Source organism: Salvia hispanica, chromosome 5, assembly GCF_029641045.1.
Source record: "Salvia hispanica isolate PSC_SH4W2 chromosome 5, Shi_PSC_v1, whole genome shotgun sequence".
Classification (NCBI taxonomy): Eukaryota; Viridiplantae; Streptophyta; class Magnoliopsida; order Lamiales; family Lamiaceae; genus Salvia; species Salvia hispanica.
The window spans coordinates 35,090,365-35,111,113 of NC_142696.1; the positions used below are offsets into that span (position 1 = coordinate 35,090,365).

Sequence of the window (20,749 nt, forward strand, 5' to 3'; positions counted from 1 at the left end):
CTTTAACCTTGTTGTAGACATCCGTTTCTTTGCTTATGAATTACTATCATTTATTTATTTTTTTAAAAAATTTATTTTTTATTAATTGAATCCGTTTTGATAATGGGAGCATGATTAAATCTATTACTATAAACTAAAACAAGCACATTGATTATTTGAATTTGCATTGATTTAGTAATATACAGTGGCGGAGCCAGAATTTTTTCGATGGGGGGCCCAAATTTCTAATTGATAATTTTCCAGAGCCGATAAGGAATAGCCGCATAAACAATAGAGGGATCATTAAGAGGAACAAATAGATAGTGAAAATAATTAAAACATGGACAATAAAAACTAGTATGAATATATTTGAAGACTAAGTCAATGTGAATTATTTTCTTAAATTATGAAAATATTAATGTGTGAAATTCATTACATGAATTACTTTTTGTGAGATAATCAACAAAACCTATAAATAAAAATTAAAGATGCTAGTATTATAGGAGTATGTATTTACATATGGGGATGATAATATTTTTAATTCATAGATTAAAATTAGAAAATGAAAGAAAATAATGATACGGTATGTTATTTCATATTTTTTGAGGTTAAGGAATAACTTTTTATTCTTAGATATATATATATATATATATATATATATATATATATATATATATATATATATATATTATTTTAAATTTTTTAATGATAGAGAATAAATATAAATATTCTATAATAATATTATAGCATAATAGGGTATTAAACATTAAAGAGGAATATAAAAAGCTTTACAAAAAATGAAAGCAAAGAAGCTGGGCCTGAAGGGATTCGAACTCAGGATCTTTTGTTTGAAAGACTTAGAATGAAACCGACTGAGCTAGAAAGATAATTAGAATATATCGTATAGATATATTAAATATAATAATAATCCAAATGGGTGAGGGGCCCAAGGGCCCCCTTGGGCCCAGCGTGGCTCCGCCACTGATAATATATACCATAAATTTTTAGATACATATGTACTCATCCAGAAAAGTTAGCAAAGAAGATCGTTGATGCAGTGCTGAAAGAAAGGTTCTTACAACTTAGCTGCGTCTAGTGCTATTTTCTAATTAAGAGAAGACAGGAAATTAATCGCTTTATGTGAGTCAAAGATTGATATGTATGATATATTTGGTCTAAGACCATTAGACATGCAGTGAAAAAAAGAGAAACCATGCTTCACTTGAGTTGTAAGTGTTGTAACCATAAAAGAGTAAGAAGAAACGACATATTTGGTCTAAGACCACTAGACACGTAGTGCTTCTGATGTTTTTTCAATAATTATGATTATTTCTTTGGTAGGTGGTCTTAAGAGCATCCACAATAGAGTAGACACTTTGGCCGGACACTTTTACGTTTTTTGTTTATAGCCACTTTTTATTTGTCAACGGCCACAAAAAAAAGTTTCCGCAGCAATAGTGGACACTTTTATTAGCCACATTTCACTTTATTTTTATTCTTTGTATATTTTATTTCAATTAGAATTTATATTTTAAAATAAGCAAAAATAATAATTAAAAATTCAAAATTAAAAAAAAAAAAAAGCAAATCGGCGACCGGCGCGTTTCTCTCTCCTCCGGCTCGTCCTCGCCGCTTTCGGGGCGAAAGCCCTTCCGCCCCACAAAATCTGTCCGCGTCCGCCCGCTTCCGCCATAGTAACCAGCCGCGGCTTAGCCGCGATCGGGGCGGCCGCCGCGCCGCCCCTATCGTGGATGCTCTAATTATTTCTCACACAATTATTTCCCTTAAAGAGAAAGACATCAGATTGTGATGTATTTTCTTGCTCGTCTCATAGGCTGCCCTTCTTTGGTGTTCTTATCCTAAAGAGTTGAAGTTCATTTTGTTCACTTACACGATTTTCAGCTTTTATTTTTAAATATTGGGCTTTTGATTCAGGCTATGGTCATGGCTAGAGATGTCCAGGGCTTACGGTTCAGGCAGTTAATTGCGTAATCGTAACTAGCGGTTCTGAAGATTTAGATGGAACCGAAACCGCCACTTTTAGAACCATGGGCCAGTTCAGAATCCAAAATTCTGGAACTAACACCGTGACGTAACCGCAAAAATTCGTCGGAAACCAGAACTGCCCGGAACTGGCGAAAAACCTTGAAACCGAATCGCCGCGAAAAACTTCCAGAAAACCACCTATTCGAAACCGAAACCGAAACCGGAACTGGCGATTTTCGAACCGGAACCGTAACCGCAAAATACAATCAAGATTTTGTTCCGGTTCGAGATTTTCCGAAACCAGATGCGGCGGTTCCCGAACCTTAGGCATGTCTTGTCATGGCATCTTTATGCTTCATGAAAATTATTAGAAAGAGTGCCACCAAAATGCATATCCAAAATTCTAATATTATTTTGAGACTATTTTGTTGTGTTGTTGTGTGATGCTAGTCTTCTTCACAAATCGTTCTGAGTAGCTGCATTGTCGTCATAGGCCTCGCCTGAGTGATCATCGGGACATACAAGTATAAAACATATATCCAGGTCTGATTATCAACAGTACTATTATGTGATAATTTGATCTAAAAATCTACTGTCCATACTATGAATTACCCGGACGATAAATGTTACATTTATTTTTTTCGTCCAGTTTCCATTTTAGAAGTTTGAAATTTGAAGAAATACTAGGACATTTAATCTCTTAGCTCGTGGACTTTGACAATTAAGTTTGAAATAGGAGACAGGTGGAACTTTTAAAGTTGAAAGAAGTTAACTAACAAAAAATTAGAGCTACAAAAATATAAGGTACTAATAGAACTGATCTTGAAAACAGAAGTGGGAAGTCAATTGTTTTGTAATAGTATTACATGCTTTGGATATTGGAATGGAGGAGGTTGAGGTGAGAAGATACTTATTTAACAAACCAATAAAAATAAGTTTATTTGAGGATTAAATAATCAACACATCTATTTTGCTCCTAAACACTAATCTTTTTCAGTTTATAGCATTTCAATAGAACTCCTTAAACATATACCAAAATGGCCTGATTTTCATGTCAGGTCTATGATGACTGAACATCACACAAACAAACTTAGCAAAAACTCTTTATTTTGCAATTTGCAAACATAATGTAAAAGAAAAACAAAATGTAGATTTCAAGAAGTGGGCAGAATAAAGGAGAAGAAATAAGATAGTAAGGTGATACACAAACAAACAACACAAACCATGAAATGGATACCTTCAACTTTCGAAAATTTCTGCAGCGGTTGGACTACTGCTCGGTGAGGCCTTATCCGCCGTTGAACCTCCATCAGCTTCTGAGACCACAGATGCGTTGGAGGTTAGAGGGGGGGACATGGTACCAGAGAGACGATCATCGGTCTGCTTTTGCCTATTCAAGGCATTGCAATGGGGGCAGTAGTAAGTGATGTATGGGAACTCCTCTTTCCTCGCCAGCCCTACAATCATCACAACAATATATAGCTTATTCACCTCATGAATTCAGTTTATTTTGATAGATGCAGAGATTCTATTCACCGTTGTGCATATGGCAGTTTCCACATATAAGAGCATAGGACTGTGTAGGATCCTCTCCCACGAGCAATGCAGCAACTCGAGCAATCCAGCCTCCATGATCTTGTGAGTGCAGGCCTGATTGAGGATGATGCTCAACAACCATCGCGTGTGGCTGAGACATGCGCACACCCTCGACTCTGGACAGGGTGAGCATAGCTTCTTCAGAATGATCGGTGAATCCACTTTCCATGCTGTAGGTTTGTGAGAGGGGCTGCTTTCTGTTACGTAGTCCGATAGATGCTGCAACTTCCACTTCATTGCTATTTCCGGCAGTGGCGATGGGGTGGTTAGAATCATCTCCCAGATATACTTTCAGGCCAGTCTCTGCACCCAACTTGGACGCCAGTACAGTGGCGGCCGCTGCTTTGGCTGCTGGATCAGGATCATACCTCTGCACTGAAGACTCCATGTAAGAATATCTCGTCGACAATCAGGAGAACCTCCATTGAACTTTGGAGTGATACAATATACTTAGATAAAAATAATACTACATCACATGATTTTCAATTTAAACAACAAAGCTAGCTAGCTAGCTTTCAGTCCTTACCTGTATAAGCTGTTGAGTTGTGTAGTAATTTGTTTTTTCTTTCAGTTCGTTGATTTTCGCCTGTCTCTCGGCCTGGAGGTTTTCCAAAGTTTTGTGGTCCTTGGCGTCACCTATAAATATGATTTACAATACAAAACAATGAATATTTAGGCACCAAAATAAAGATAAAATGATCATCATTGATTAGCTAACCAATGTCCCTTAAAAGAGAACCTTAATATTCGATTAATCTTCTTAGAAGTTTCAACATACATAAGCATCAAAAGATTTAAACTTTGACAAGAGAAGCTTCACAAACGCATTTTATAAGCTTCTTTCATGTACAAGTTATGTTGCAAACCGAACACCCCCTTAGTCTATCATGCCACACATTGCAAGTATGGTGTTTTGTTAACAAGTTTCATATTCTGATAGTCACTATAACCTTGCGGTAAAGCCATTACAAAGAGGACTCAAAAACACTTACGCAGTTTTGTGTAGCTTCTAAACGCTGAGTAGGTAACGAAAAATACTACTGGCAGCAGAAACATAGGTAAGACACGCAATGCCCTTATATGCCAATTCAAGTTTAACGATCGCGTGGTCAACATTGCGTAAACTACTGCAATTGCCTGGAAAAAAAAGGAAGGAGATAAAAACCGATTGTGTGGAGCAAGAGGCAGAGAATAGCACCACCCCTTTCATTTGATGTAACTACTGATATTAATTAGGTAATTGTGATATGAAATGATATGGCTAATTACCTCTAAAATAACAGAGAGTATAATAAATTGCCTAGTGGTTCTCCGAGAAGTTTGACAGCGCCTTGCGATTCTGGAAAGAACAGCAGCCTCTTCCTTGGATATATGTCGCAATCTCTTTTCGAAGTCGTTACTGCCTAAGCCAAAAACTGATGCCCATAATCTAGACAGGACTCCTTTGTGTTTCTTGATCTTCTTAATCTTCTTAATCTCAGTGTCTGTGGATGTCAGAGGCTCCCCTTGATCATGCTTGGAGTCTTCAGCCATCTTCTGCATATTACATGCCACATTTTCACACATTCCAAATCACCAACGAAATTGTATGTAGCTATGGTCAAATACTAGTACTATGTCATTAGTTGATTGGATGTTTTGTCATCACAAAAAGGGAGATGGCAATAACAAAATCCGAAAACAAACAAATAATGAAAATCAAAATCAAAATCAAAACAAACGTAAAAAAAGTAGATTCAAAATCAGCTTTTTATTGCACAACATGAAAAAAAACATCTCATTTACAGAACTAGTATGTGATTGTATATTATACATATATATATACCTTTGATCGGATGAAAATGTGCTGCGCGAATGAGAGATGCGATGCAGATAATTCTGACGAAATTCCTTTATCCAATCCAAATATGGTGAGAAATGGCAATGGAGAAGATTGGTAACAATGATGAAGAAGAAAATGAGCTTTTTTTTTTATTTATTATACTACAATTTTCCAATTCCAAATAAATTAACTATCCATCGTTACACTTTGATTAATTATTTATTTATAAGTGGATATTTTATTTTGAGTAAAGGCCAAAATTGGTCTTGAACATATGATCATTTTACGTTTTTGGTCCTAAACATTATCTTTTGGATTTTTGGGTCCTGAACATATGAAAATTTGATCATTTTGGTCCCCCGACAATATTTCCGTTAAAAACTAATGGTCAACGGGTTTAATCCTGATTTTGACCAAATTAGACTTTTAATTTTAATTTTTTACTCCTCAATTATTTTAGGAGAGAATTCGGAAAAAGGGATTAATTTCGCTGACCTTTCGAAATGAGGGATTAATTTCGCTGACCTTTCGAAATATGAGTCTGAGGCGTGCGAATTTTTCAGAATAAGGGATTTTCAATTTTTTATGCATTTTCTCTTCTTTTTAATGATTATTTCGTTCCTAACATTTATTAAATGACCAAATTACCCTCCATAATAATAACATTTATTAGTTGACATTCACTTGTCAAATAATAATAATATTTCATCACAATAGTAAAATAAAAAAAATAAACCAGAAAATCAATACGCAATAAATGATTCAAATACAATACACTCCGTCACCATTAGCGGCGTCATACTGGCGCTCCTCCTCCTTCGTGCTGTCACACAGCGCCCTCCCCCTCGTCTCCCGCAAGCACACCACAAACATCGCACACACCGCAATCGCCACCCCAAACACGCCGTAAGACAAAAATGCGTTTTCCCTCCCCGCCGCCACCAGCAGCGGGCTCAGCGCTCCCCCCAACACCAGCGCCTGCCTCACCATTGACACCGCCGAGTTCCTCACCGTCGTCGGAAACAGCTCTATCGTGTAGATCAAGAATTGGACACAATTCCCTTGAAATTCTTGATTAAAGCCCATTTCTCGGATTTGGACTTGTACCTCTGCCGCTGTTGATCTTACTGATTCTCCGAGAGGCTGGGAGGAATCTGCGCTCAAATTGGAGCTCTCAAAGGCGGAAGCTTTGTCGATTTGAGCTCTCAAAAGTTTGTATATCTATGTATTTTGGTCCCACACAGAGACGCTGCCATGGAGGATTGTGGAAGCTGGGCGTGCAGTTTGGAGGTGGGGGTGGGGGTGTTGGATGATTTTTTTATAAATTGTGTTAAAATTTATGGAGGGTAATTTGGTCATTTAATAAATGTTAGGAACAAAATAATCATTAAAAAGAAGAGAAAATGTATAAAAAATCAAAAATTCCTTATTCCGAAAAATTGGCATGCCTCGGACCCATATTTCGAAAGGTCAGCGAAATTAATCTCTCATTTCGAAAGGTCAGCGAAATTAATCCCTTTTTCTGAATTCTCTCTTATTTGAGTAACTATTTATTTAAAATCAAATTTAAATAATATGAAAAATAAAATGAAAAATTGTATTTCCTCTTCTCCTGCGCCCCAATCTCCATCTTCGTCGCCTTCAACAGCTCCGCCTCCGCCATCTCCCTCATCCACCTTAATCAAATGCAGATTTTCCACTCTCACTCTCCTCCACAACTCCATCCCCACATGCCAATCAATAATTCCCCAATCAATTCCCCCTCAATCAAACGGCGCTGCTGCATTCTCCTCAATCTTCATCGCCATCCACCTCCTTAATCTCCCCTAAACCCCACCTCCGTCCCGCCCCCAACTTCCTCTCCCCGCCGCATCGCCGCCTCCGCCGCCACTCCCTCTCGTGCTCCGCCTCCAAATCCGATGACGTGGTGGAGCTCCCTCTCTTCCCCCACCCCTTAGTCCCCAACTTTCTTTTTTTTCAAGAATTGAAATATGCTGTGCAGTTTCAGAGATGGAGATTGGGGCGTAGGCGGAGCTGTTGAAGGCGGGGTAGGTGTTGTTGGCGATGGTGATGGAGTTGGATTGTACGGAGATGGAGATTGGGGCTTAGGAGAAGAGGAATTACAATTTTTCATTTTATTTTTTATATTATTTAAATTTGATTTTAAATAAATAATTATTAAAATAATTAGGGAATTAATTAGGGAGTAAAAAATTAGAATTAAAAAGTCTAATTTGGTCAAAATCAGGATTAAACCTGTTGACCGTTAATTTTTAATGGAAATGTTGACGGAGGACCAAAATGATCAAATTTTCATATGTTCAGGACCAAAAAAATCAAAAGAAAATGTTTAGGACCAAAAACGTAAAATGACCATATGTTCAGGACCAATTTTGGCCTTTACTCTTTTATTTTTAATAGGGTAAACTGCCTCTAAAATCGTCAACTTTTTCCAAAGGCTGGTATTTCCCGTGAACTTTAAAAGTTGCACGAAAAATCGCCAACGATGCCGGGTTGTGCAAATTTCCTGAGTGACCCGACCCTGAAATTTTCCGGTATTAACTTATCTTATGTGGCAGCCGGAACAAAAAACGACGTCGTTTTGTGTTTAAAAAAAAATTTAAAAAAGCTCATATTATTTCGAATTATTAAAAAAACTCAATATATTTATGGAAGAAAAAAAGATCCGCCCCACCCGAAAAGATCCGCCGAAAACGGATAATTCCCCGCCGCATTATTCCCCCCTCCCCCGCCGGAATTCAAAAAAGACACATCCCCACCGCCGCCGCCAGTGACCCCAGACAACTGAGGCGCGCTCGGCGCCGCCGCGCCTCTTCCTCCAGCGGAAGGCGCTCGAACACCGCATTCGCAAACGACGCCGCCATCAGCACCACCGGCCCCGACGCCACGAGCGGCGCCACCAAGATCCCCCCGACCACCTGCCCCTGCCCGCCGGAGAGAAGAATCGACAAACCCCCCGCCCTCGGCGGCAGCACCGTGCCGGAAATCGACAGAATCTCAGAGATCTTGTAGTAAAATCGACAAACCCCCCGCCCCCGGCGGCGCAGGCGGCGGCAGCACCGTGCCGGAAATCGACAAAATCTCAGAGATCGTTGTCGGGGAAGAGATCGTTGTCGCCGCACTGTGGAGAAGAAACCGTAAGATAATATGTTAGGGTTAGAGCCACACTTAACAAATTTGGGGATTTTGCTTTTAAAAATATGAATTTAAATTTAAATTCCAAGTCATTGCACACATCAGTGTCCACATCATCATCCACGTCAGACAATTAAACACGTCACCACTCTACATAGCCGGAATACCCGACTCGGGAAATTCGCACACGGGAGCAAAGTTGGCGATTTTTCGTGCAACTTTTAAAGTTCACGGGAAATACCAGCCTTTGGGGAAAGTTGACGATCTTAGAGGCAGTTTACCCTTTTTAATAAGCAGTACACCAAATAATTATGAAAATAAAACCTAGATAAAAACAGAGAAGAGAAAAGCCTCCCCCGCCCTGAAACCACAACAAATTGCTCTCCGCGCCGGACTTCTCCACCACCATCCCGTCTATTTCTCTTCCCCTATTCAGCCCTCCATCCTCCACTAATGAAATATTTTAAAGCTTGAAGCTTCACACCCATCGCCAAAAATTGGTAAGCATTTTTTATATATCTAACACTAAATTGAAAGATTAAACTAGGAGAATTTTATAGTAATTGGCTTTATGTGATGCTCAAACTTGTATGGTGAGTAGAATTCTTTTCTTGAATTGTAATTTGGGAAATATTATGAGTTTGAATTGGGGTTGGATTGTGTGATGCTCAAACTTGTCTCATGACAATAAAATTTTCGATATTGGGACTTCTCCAATTAAAAATTATCTAAAAGAAATGTACAAAATTACTTGGCTGAGAGTAGCAAAGTCATCTGCGGATATTTCTTCTTTAGAAAAAGTTAGTGATCTGCAGATATTTGATGATGTTTGCACACTTTTGTAGGCAAGGATTCAGCTGGCTACGAGGTACTTCTCCATAACAATCTATTGTTCTTCTTCGAAATGAAGTTGAATTGGATAAATATTGTTTCTAATTTGAGACAGTCAAGGCATTTTCTCTCCCTAAATACCAAAAAAAGGTTGCCGGAGTCATATTTGTGTAGAATTGCTGCATTTTCTGATCGTAGTCTAGTTAGAGAGTATTGTTCTGGGAGGAATAGTAGGGAAGATTCAAATGTTTGGACTGAGGAAATTGATTACTTAGATGAATCAGGCAGCGTTATTTACTCTGGTAAGGGGATTAGGTCTGTGGAACCAAGGATTGATGATCATGTGATGGCTGGAGGGGTGAGGAAGCCGATCATGAACGTTGCGGCTGTGGCGAAGATAGTTGAGGTGGTGAAGAGGTGGAGATGGGGGCCTGAGATGGAGGCTCAATTAGATAAGCTGCCATTTTTGCCAAACATGATTCATTTCACTCAGGCATTGAAGATAATTGAGGATAGTGATGCCGTGTTGAGTTTGTTCCGTTGGGGGAAGAGGCAGCCGTGGTATTCGCCTAGTGATGAATGCTATGTTATGCTGTTTGATAAGTTGAATTTGAGTAGGGATTTCGAGGGTATTCAGTCTGTTTTTGAGGAGATGGTTAGCAATTTGGGTGCGAATGAGGTTTCCTCGTTTGGTGCATATAATAGGGTTCTTCAATATCTAGCAAAGTCGGAGAAATTGGAGATTACTTTCTGTTGCTTCAAGAAAGTTCAGGAGCTGGATTGTAAACTTGATACTCAGACATATAATACACTTATAACCCTGTTTCTGACTAAAGGGCTACCTTACAAGGCGTTTGAGATCTATGCAAACATGGAGAAGGACGGATGCGTGTTGGATGCTTCGACTTATGATTTGATGATACCCAGTCTTGCAAAGTCTGGCCGTCTCGATGCTGCTTTCAACCTCTTCCAGGAAATGAAAGCGAAGAATTACCGGCCAACTTCTGGCATATTTGTTTGTTTGATCGATACAATGGGGAAGGCAGGGAGGTTGGATACAGCAATGAAGGTGTACATGGAATTGCAAGGTTTTGGGCTGAGGCCATCTGGAGCTATGTTTGTTTCTTTAATTGAGTCGTTTGTTAAGGCTGGGAAGCTTGAGACAGCTTTGAAGCTATGGGATGAGATGAAAAGGTCGGGGCTTAGGCCTAACTATGGTTTGTACACTATGATTGTTGAGGCTCATGCTAAATCAGGGAAGCTTGAAATTGCAATGTCAATTTTCTCAGACATGGAAAAGGCTGGATTTTTACCCACGCCATCAACCTACTCCTCTCTATTGGAGATGCATGCTGCTTCTGGACAAGTAGACGCTGCAATGAAATTGTACAACTCCATGGCTAATGCGGGCTTGAGGCCGGGTCTGAGCACTTACACGGGTCTTCTGACTTTACTAGCGAAAAAGAAGCTTGTGGATGTGGCTGCAAAAGTCTTGCTTGAGATGAAGGCAATGGGGTATTCAGTTGAAGTGAATGCTAGTGATGTTCTCCTGGTTTTCATAAAAGATGGCTCTGTTGATCTTTCTTTGAGGTGGCTGCGCTTTATGGGCTCATCAGGGATTCGAACAAACAACTTCATCATTAGGCAGCTATTTGAGTCGTGCATGAAGAATGGGTTGTATGAATCTGCCAAGCCTCTACTTGAAACATATGTAAACGCTGCTGCTAAGGTTGATCTCATTCTTTACACCTCGATTCTAGCTCATCTTGTTAGATGCCAGGAGGAGCACAACGAGAGGCATCTGATGTCGATCTTGAGTGCTACAGATCATAAGGCTCATGCTTTTCTTTGCGGGCTCTTCACTGGGACAGAACAGAGGAAACAACCAGTTTTATCATTCGTGAGAGAGTTTTTCCAAGGCATTGATTATGAATTGGAGGAAGGAGCTGCCCGGTACTTTGTCAACGTGCTCCTCAACTACCTCGTCCTGATGGGGCAGATAAATCGTGCTCGTTGTGTCTGGAAAGTTGCATATGAGAAGAAGCTTTTCCCTAAAGCGATTGTGTTTGATCAACACATTGCTTGGTCCCTGGACGTGAGGAATCTCTCTGTCGGGGCAGCTCTTATAGCAGTCGTGCACACGCTCCACAGGTTCAGGAAACGGATGTTGTACTATGGTGTTGTCCCACGACGGGTTAAACTGGTTACGGGACCAACTATGAGAATAGTGATAGCGCAGATGCTGGGTTCCCTCGAATCTCCATTCGAGGTTAGCAAGGTGGTGTTGAGGGCCCCCGGTGATTCAATTCTTGAGTGGTTTAAGAAACCAATTGTGCAGCAATTTCTCTTGAATGAGATTCCATCAAGATCTGACATCTTGATGCATAAGCTCAACACCATCTTCCCTAGCTCTGCACCTGAAATCAGATCGTTGTCTCCTCCTAAGCCCCCTGTTGCTGGAAGGGGATTGGGAATGAACACATGAGAATTTTGATAATTTTTATCAAATCCATAAATATGTATTTGCACATCATATTTATTTCGGATCATGATGTATCAGAAATATTTTTAGTAATATGCCATGATTTATGGTACATGCCATATCAAGGTGTTATGTTTTAGTAATTCTTGTGATTATGATACCTCATATCATCAGTGATATTATATGCTGACTGCTGTTATAAACGGACGTCTCCTGCCTACCACCTGCTTAACAAAAGGACTGGATATAAACACAGTAGACGCACATAAAAAACTCACTTATACTACTGTATAAATAAATGGCCAGACTTACTGCATAAAAACATAAATGACAGAACAAACAAAGTCCTTGGCTAAAGCCAAAATATACTAAACTTCAAGACAACCTGCCTCTTCAAACCACAAGTCGCTTGTTAAGTTCTGTTCATGTCCATCTAGTGAGTGCTTTATTAAAACATTCTTGTGCTGGGTTGAATGGTTGCAATGCGTCGGGGGTGACTTCAAGTAAAAAAAGTTGTTCCTTTCCTCCACTTTGTTTTCTGGTAAATTACTTAGACAGAGCATGTCACGGGTAAGGGCCAGGCGTGTCGCACTAGCACCAGCTGAAGAGGTGGGCCTCTAAAAAATTCTCCATATCTTAATATCAATGAAGAGTTATGTGCTTATGCAATTGTAATGTGTGAACAGTAATCCTTTTTCTGTGCTTAAGTAGTTTTAAGTTTGTAAAGGGCCTTATTAGGTTGCTTGGTTCCATTCTTTCCCGTTCTTATATTTCTTTGTAGACTATTGAGAAGATTAAGATAGTTGCAGGGACTTTTATGACACTCAGTATAGCTCTGTTGGTTCTAGGTATGATAGTTAAATATCTACTGGTGAAATAAATAATATCGTTCTCAACAGATGTGGTGATGTTTGGGAAGTCATGTTTGTGACTTATAGTCTAGTCTAGCCAATGTCAATACTCTTTTTCCCCTGATAAAACTTAATCTTGTTTCATTCAATTGACAGAAGGTCTGCTTCAGTGCTTAGATTCTTAGAAGCCTTGGATATTCTTCCGTCTCCATTAAAAATGGAAGGGAGGCTATCACTTGAGCCAATACTGAGGTATACTTATTTGTTGGAGCTATTACTTGAAATATACATATTTGTTTTGTTATATGAGATGAGGATGGTAAATAAGGTTTCATTGTTTCTTATAGTCAATGAGCATAATTTGCCTATCAGTCCTTACCACAAACATCAATGCTTAAGTTAACTGGTGTAATTATTCTGAATTCTTGTGGTTGAAGTATGATCTTGATCATATTCACATCTTTATAATGTGACGCGGCTTTACTTTTGATACAACACTATCTTACTTTTATCTTCGTGGCACTTATTTTGTGTGTGCTTAGCTGATTTCTGCTTTATCTAGAGATCTCGTGGAGGATTTTACACCGTAAGTTCTCTTTCACTTAATGTGCTCCGGATGCGATTTGCTTTAAAATAGTTTAGTCATGCTTGTTGTTAGGGTCGAGGGGCGCACTGAGTCGATGAGGTGAAATTTGGGTCGCGGGTCGACGAGTCGACTGGGTCGAGAGACCCACTAATCTAGGCTAATATTTTTGCCTTTTAATATTAAATCAAATAAATATATTACTCGAATGTTTATAATATATTAAATTATATAAATGTAGACGTGCTTAATGCGAATAGAGATAAAGTAGAAAATAGAAATTATCAAAACAATTCATAAGTCATAACGCAAAATAAATAATTGAAATCATTGTCTGAAAATATCAAAAGAAATTTATATATCATCTTGAAAGTTATATATCATCTTCACTTAGATGATAGTCATCTTCTCCTTCATCACATAATTCAGCTCCAACCAAGTTTATATCTTCATTCTCTTCATCTTCATCCACAAGAATAGAGTAGACTTGGAGCTTGAGGCATGATCTCGAGTATTTGTGTTGCCTCTAGTATTGTGAGATGACTCCAATACACCAGAAGCTCTACCAACATCTCTCCATCTGAGCGACTCATTTTGGAAGACAAAATCATCACCCCCGGATCCTGAAGCTTCTGGGTTTAGACTGTGTGCACAGTAAGGAATATCAAGCTTCCTAGGTCCAGCGAATCCACTAGATCACAGGGTCTAGGAACTCACGGATCGTTGGAAGATCTCGGTCGTCGGACACACAGAATACCTCTACAAAATCCTCAACCACGTATACTAAAATTAGCACAGGGAAGTAGGGATCGATCCCACAGAGATGAATGCGCATTTAAACATGTTCAAGGAATAGGGACTATTTTTGGGTTGACTGCTGCCACGCAATTTGGGTTGAAGAAATTAAACTAGACTTGGTGTTGAAATCTGCTATGCTAACAACTATATCTAGACAAAACAGGAAAAATGCATTTAACTGGAACAAGCGGGACAATCACTAGATCTAAGAAACTATTTCCTAAATTACCTAGACCTGGGAAAACAACTGACGGTAGGGACCATTTGCTGAAAAAGTAAAGTATGGATGAAAAGCTGGAAAACAACTAACTAAAGTACTAACTAACAGCGACATCATCTTCTCCAACAATTTGCATAAAACCTTCAGCAAAAACAGAGATAGGACGTAAATCGAAGCGAAGCAGACTGAATTTAAAGCAATAAAACGAAGAACTATTAAAACTACGGCAGATCTAACGGCTACTAGAAGAAGTAAAATAAAAGAAAGCAGAAAGTTCAAAAATCCATGCAAACTGGTTTTCCCTGTTCAGATCCACACTTCGGATGCTAAATCCACTCCGGAATCCGAAACAAACTTCGACTAAAATTATATCCATAACTAAAGATTCGCCGATTCACTATAGATCAACAACAACAGCACAGATCCACAACCTATTTCCCAGATCAAGCACAGAAATATCCAAACAGAGAATAACATTCAACTTTTGAAATAAACCTCAAAAACACAGAATCAACGTAAATCAATCACAAGTTAAACACCATCATAAGGTAAACTAAATGCATAGATAACGGTAAGTAGCAAACAACCAAATCGACTTCCAAAACGTTGAAGCTCGACGGAATAACAGTGCAAAAACTGAATGTAAACTGATTGTATCTTCGCCCTTCGTGAGGACGGTGTTACCACTAACTTTCTCCGAAGATGAAACCCCTAACTACCCCAGAATCCCCATTTTCCCAAGTGTGCGTGAGTGTGTGAGCTGAGAGCAAAATCATGTATGTTTCGTGTGCTGCATGCTCCTCTTTATATAGGCGTAGAAGTGGGTCCAGCAGGGTGTGAATAGTCTTCGTTACCCTCGGCTTTGGACTTCCTTCGTCTAGCTATTTTTCTCCTCAATTCTGCTCACTTTCCTTCGCTAGTCCATTGCCTTCAGCTCTTCCTGGACCTAGCGATTTCCTTCACACACCTGGCTTAAAAATTGCGTTAGACCCAGTAAAATAAAGTGATTTTCACCATATAACCGATGCATGAAATTAGCCTTATCAGATCCTCATACTCCTCCTCCATCCTACCAATTTTAACCATTCATTACTATCGTCAATGTCACTTAGGAGCATAGGAATGTTGAATCTTGGCTCAAGATCTCTTTTGTACTTCACAAACACTAAGTTGTTCAATCATTCTTGTGCCAAACGATTTCTCTTTTTGATATGAATCTGTAAGTGAAAAGGTAAAAATAACATGTATTAGCTTCTCACAAATATAAGCACAAATTTCAGGTCTTACATATTGAAAAGTACTCCAATTCCTCTCACAGCCAGAAGCGCTACAAGTTAGGCTCAAGACTCAAATTGCAAAGTTTTGCAAATTTGGTGCCTTAGACCTATAATGTTTCCATCATTCAGCTGAAGAAAACAAGATATAGAAATATTTAGCATGTCAATTACCAATCAAATAAATAGTTTAATGAAAAATATGATAATATTTACCAGGTGCCATTTGATTTCTATGTCGAATAGCTAAAGGAGTTCTGAAACAGGAGACAGCGTTCCGATACAAAACCGTTTCCTTTTTCATAATCTGATCTTGCATACTTATGTCAGGAACTAGTTTTAAAATACACCTGTGCAAGCCTTCGACAACCTCTGAACAAGCCAAAATACCTTTTACATCTTTATAAAAGACTGCCAGATTCAAGTAATGACCTGCAACATGTAATGGTTTGTGCAATTGATCATTCCATTTAGAGTCAATTACATCAAATGCTCTCTTAAACTTGTCTTCGTTTCCTTTGAATCCGACAGTCTTTTATAAAGATGTGAAAGGTATTTTGGCTTGTTCAGATGTTGTCGAAGGCTTGCACAAGTGTATTCTAAAACTGATTCCCGATATAAGTATGCAAGATCAGATCATGAAAAAGGAAATGGCTTTGTATCGGAACGTTATCTCCTGTTTCGGAACTCCTTCAGCTATTCGACATAGAAATCGAACGGCACCCGGTAAATATTATTATATTTTTCATTAAACCATTTATTTGATTGGTAAATGATATGCTAAATATTCCTATATATTGTTTTCTTCAGCTGATTGGTGGAAACATTATAGGTCTAAGGCACCAAATTTGCAAAACTTTGCAATTCGAGTCTTGAGCCTAACTTGTAGTGTTACTGGCTGTGAGAGGAATTGGAGTCATTTTCAACATGTAAGACTTGAAATTTGTGCTTATATTTGTGAGAAACTAATACTACATGTTATTTTTTACCTTTTCATTTACAGATTAATAGCAAAAAGAGAAATCGTTTGGCACAAGAACGATTAAACAACTTAGTATTTGTGAAGTACAACAGAGATCTTGAGCCAAGATTCAACATACAAGACGTCACTGATCATATACTCCTAAGTGATATTGACGACAGTAATGAATGGTTAATGGGTAGGATGGAGGATGAGGATGCGGGGGGTGATGATTTTGTCTTCCAAAATGAGTCCCTCAGATTGAGAGATATTGGTAGAGCTTCTGGTGTGTTGGGGCCATCTCACAATACTAGAGGCAACACAAATACTCGAGATCATGCCTCAAGCTCCAAGTCTACTCGTATTCTTATGGATGAAGATGAAGATATAAACTTGGTTGGAGCTGAATTATTATGTGATGAAGGAGAAGATGACTATCATCTAAGTAAAGACTCCTTCCGTCCACGAATAAGAGTCTCATTCACTTTTTTGCACTTGTTTTATAAAAATGATAATAAATAGTTAAAGTGGAGAAATGATAAAGTAAGATAGAGAATAATGTAGACAAGTCTTGTCTACATTATTCTCTATCTTACTTTATCATTTCTCCACTTTAACTATTTATTATCATTTTTACAAAACAAGTGCAAAAAAGTGATCGGGACTCCTATTCATGGACGGAGGGAGCACCTTTCTTTTGATATTTTCAGACAATGGTTTCAATTATTTATTTTGTTATGACTTATGAATTGTTTTGATAATTTCTATTTTCTACGTTATCTCTATTCACATGAATTACGTCTATATTTATATTATTTGATACTCCCTCCTACTTGAGGCGTTTCTTTTTGGCACGGGATTTAAGAAAGTTGTGTTTAATGAGTTAAATAAAGTAAAAGAGAAGATAAAGTAAAAGAAATAATAAAATAAGTGTGATTAGATGTTTTGTTTTTAGCCAAAAAGAAAAATGACTCAAGGAACTTGAGACAACCTAAAATGGAATACGACTCAAATAACTTGAGACGGAGGGAGTATATTATAAACATTAGAGTAATATATTTATTTGATTTAATATTAAAAGGCAAAAAAAATTAGTCTAGATTAGTGGGTCTCTCGACTCGTCGACCTGCGACCCAAATTTTCACCTCATCGACCCGGTGCACCCCTTTACCCTAACAATACTAGGTTCATGCATATATATAGAGAATTGAGATTGAGAAACAGAGGAGAAAGTAGAAAAAACGTGTGCTGAGATTTTTGAAAATCAGAACAAAAGTATGAGAGATTTGAGAAACAGAGGAGAAAGTCAGAAAAAACGTGCGTTGAGATTAGAGAAAATCAGAACAAAAGTGTGATAGATAGCAGACTTTTAGGTAAGTTTTACTTTATACTTATGTTTATTCTAGTAAAAACAAATCAGCATCAAAAAGGAAAAGATTCACAAAATAAAGATTTAGGAATTACATGTATCTCGACCCAGCCGACCCAGTGCGACCCTGTATCTCAATCAACCCACCCATGTTGGGCCGGTGATGGTCTCGACCCAAGCGACCGGAACGACATTTTGACAACACTGGCTTAAAACATGCTTTTGTACTTGCATACAAAAATTGCTTTGCACCAAGTACACTAAGATATACTAGTACTAAGTTTTTGATGAGGAGAATCATGTGTCAAATTAATATTTATTGGAAACTCCAGAGAGCAAGGGTTGGGGTGTGTGGAGGCTGGGAAACAACTCATGTCCCTGGTCTGTCTGTCTATGTGTATCCCAACTGCATGTCGGTTTTTGACTTTGTTTGCCTCCATTACACTGTTTTCCAATGTGTTCGCATTAGTTGTTTATTGCCTTTCTCTACAGATTTCTTTCAAGAATTATTGCTTCTTCAAAGTGGTGCGGATAAGTAGCTAGTAGTAGTAGTAGATGCAGCTAGTACGGATTATATAAACCCAATTAAAAATATACTACCTCCGTCCCAGATAATTTGACCCAATATTCCATTTCGGGTTGTCCCATATAATTTGTCTCACTTCACTTTTACCATTTTTGGTAGTGGACCTCATATTCCACTAACTCATTTCTACTCACATTTTTATTATAAAATTAATACTTTAAAAGTAGGACTCACGTTCCACCAACTTTTTCAACTCACTTTCCATTAGATTTCCTAAAACCCATGTCGGGTCAAAGTGTCCCGAATTATCTGGGACGGAGGGAGTAGTCATTTGTCAATCCAAACAATATGTTCTGAGATTTTGGGTATTGGACTATAGATCGGATATTGGATATACCCAAACTGTCCGATTGGCAGCCCAAACCCAATTAATAATAGTAGTACTCCCTCTGTCCAATTAAATATGCAACATTTGCTTTTCGGCACGAGATTTTATGTAATGTTGTTTTATGAGTTAATAAAAAGAGAGTAAAGTAAGATGGAAGAAAAAGTAAAGAAAGTATTATTTCCATTTTTGAAACGTTTCATTTCCAATGGGACAGACGGAGAGTATTAGTCACTTAAAATTTGACAGATTAAATTTTTTAAGTTTCTTTTCTTCTAGGCATGTTTCGATTTCCTCCCACCACCATTTCCGTCCACAATTTGGGATTTTCCTTCTCACTCTTGTCTTCTACAAAGTATAGGATTCACGGGGAATCAACATCATTTTTCAACAAAATAGTATGTTGTAAAATTGCAAACATTTCATTGTTAGGTTTAACTCCACCCGCTTAGTTTTGTGGATGACACTTATTAATTTGTGTTGTGTGAATCATGTCATTCTTACGGATTTTTGGGCACCTGTTGATCTGGTTTGGATACTCGCATTAAGTAATCGGATACTCGAAATAAATTTCAAGACAGATACGGGGTACTTGATTCGATTTAACTTTACAAAAAAATTTCAGGATCGTACTGTACTACTACGGTCTTTATAACGTCGTCGATTATGATTCGATAAGAAAAGGATACAAATATAGTTGGAACTGAAACTAATTACAAGTTGAGTGCAAAATTCAATATTACCAAATAAAAGGCACATAAACTTTAGTTAAGGTGTTTGGTAACTATTTGTTGCTATAACAATACTACGATGTTTGTTGTATAAACTAAGTTACCTTTTGGCCGGTGTTAATTTTCCGGCCCGCCACATTTTCTATGTTTTGATTTGTTTAATAAACCTACTAACTAGGTGGGTTAATTAAACTATATTAAAAATCCAATTATGGGTTAATTAAACTACATTAAAATTCAGTCATTAATTAACTTAAATTATCTTATTACCGTGAAAGTTTTTCACCTTTCCATTTTGATTGAGATTTAATACAGATATTTTAATACAATTACAATTCAAACTTAAATACACTACGATGTGATCATATCATAACTCATATTTATGGTGATAACCTAATAATCCTTATTTTATGGACGAAAAATATCATTTTATAGAACAGAATATCATTTTATGGAATAAAAGTATCATTTTATGCATGCTAAAAAAAATTATCAATTTATCGTGTATAAATATCATTTTTAGTAAAAATGATACTTTTGACCCATAAAATGATAGGGTTATTAGGTTATCACATAAATATGAGTTATGATATGATCGCACCCCACTACGGGGTGTGTTATATTGCTAACTCACCCCTAAATTGCTAACTACAACTAAATGATAGGCATTAGATTTTTAAATTAAAAGTAAGATCATTCAACCATTGAGTATTAATATCATGCACAAAAAATATCAATAGGGGTATTAATGTCAATTAACTACAAAATTAGTTATAACTAATTTTTAAAAGAAATCCCAAAACTTTAAATTTATATAACATATATCAAATTAAAGATAATTTTATAAGAAATCTCAAAATTTTAAATTCATATAACATGCATATGTTCCGACGTCAAAATTTGAAAAATAATTCAAAAATTTTTAATTTATTCGTATAGTAAAAATGTCAACATACTATATAAAATATGTCAATATAATACATGTAGAATGTCAATATAAGCAATGAGTTAACATTCTTAAAACATTGTGTTGACATTCTCAAAACATTGTGTTGATATTTTCGAAACACTATATTAACATTTTTATGCAAAACTCTAATTTGGAGTTTATTTTTTATCTTTTTCAATTTAATTAATAAAAACAAAAATTACACGTGGCAAATTGTAGACCACACGTTTTCTAAAATCCTATAGCCTTA

At 37.5% G+C, this 20,749-nt stretch overlaps 3 protein-coding genes across 3 annotated transcripts; 2 read left to right on the forward strand and 1 right to left on the reverse strand.

The window, feature by feature from the left end:
• Nucleotides 1-3,013: 3,013 nt before the first annotated feature.
• Nucleotides 3,014-5,481, reverse strand: LOC125198974 (uncharacterized protein At2g24330-like). Its single transcript, XM_048097181.2, has 6 exons — nt 5,387-5,481; nt 4,831-5,097; nt 4,554-4,698; nt 4,088-4,197; nt 3,502-3,931; nt 3,014-3,422 (listed from the first exon to the last, which is right to left on the reverse strand). Exons 2-6 carry the CDS (start codon nt 5,092-5,094, stop codon nt 3,205-3,207), a joined length of 1,167 nt encoding a protein of 388 aa, XP_047953138.1. The 5' UTR covers nt 5,095-5,097; nt 5,387-5,481; the 3' UTR covers nt 3,014-3,204.
• A 3,393-nt stretch (nt 5,482-8,874) lies between these two features.
• EMB2217 (Pentatricopeptide repeat (PPR) superfamily protein) lies at nt 8,875-11,971 on the forward strand. Its single transcript, XM_048088501.2, has 2 exons — nt 8,875-9,039; nt 9,385-11,971. Exon 2 carries the CDS (start codon nt 9,444-9,446, stop codon nt 11,853-11,855), a length of 2,412 nt encoding a protein of 803 aa, XP_047944458.1. The 5' UTR covers nt 8,875-9,039; nt 9,385-9,443; the 3' UTR covers nt 11,856-11,971.
• Nucleotides 11,972-16,201: 4,230 nt separating this feature from the next.
• On the forward strand, nt 16,202-17,061 carry LOC148926719 (uncharacterized). Its single transcript, XM_089059227.1, has 3 exons — nt 16,202-16,304; nt 16,389-16,507; nt 16,582-17,061. Exons 1-3 carry the CDS (start codon nt 16,202-16,204, stop codon nt 17,059-17,061), a joined length of 702 nt encoding a protein of 233 aa, XP_088915353.1.
• Nucleotides 17,062-20,749: the final 3,688 nt, after the last annotated feature.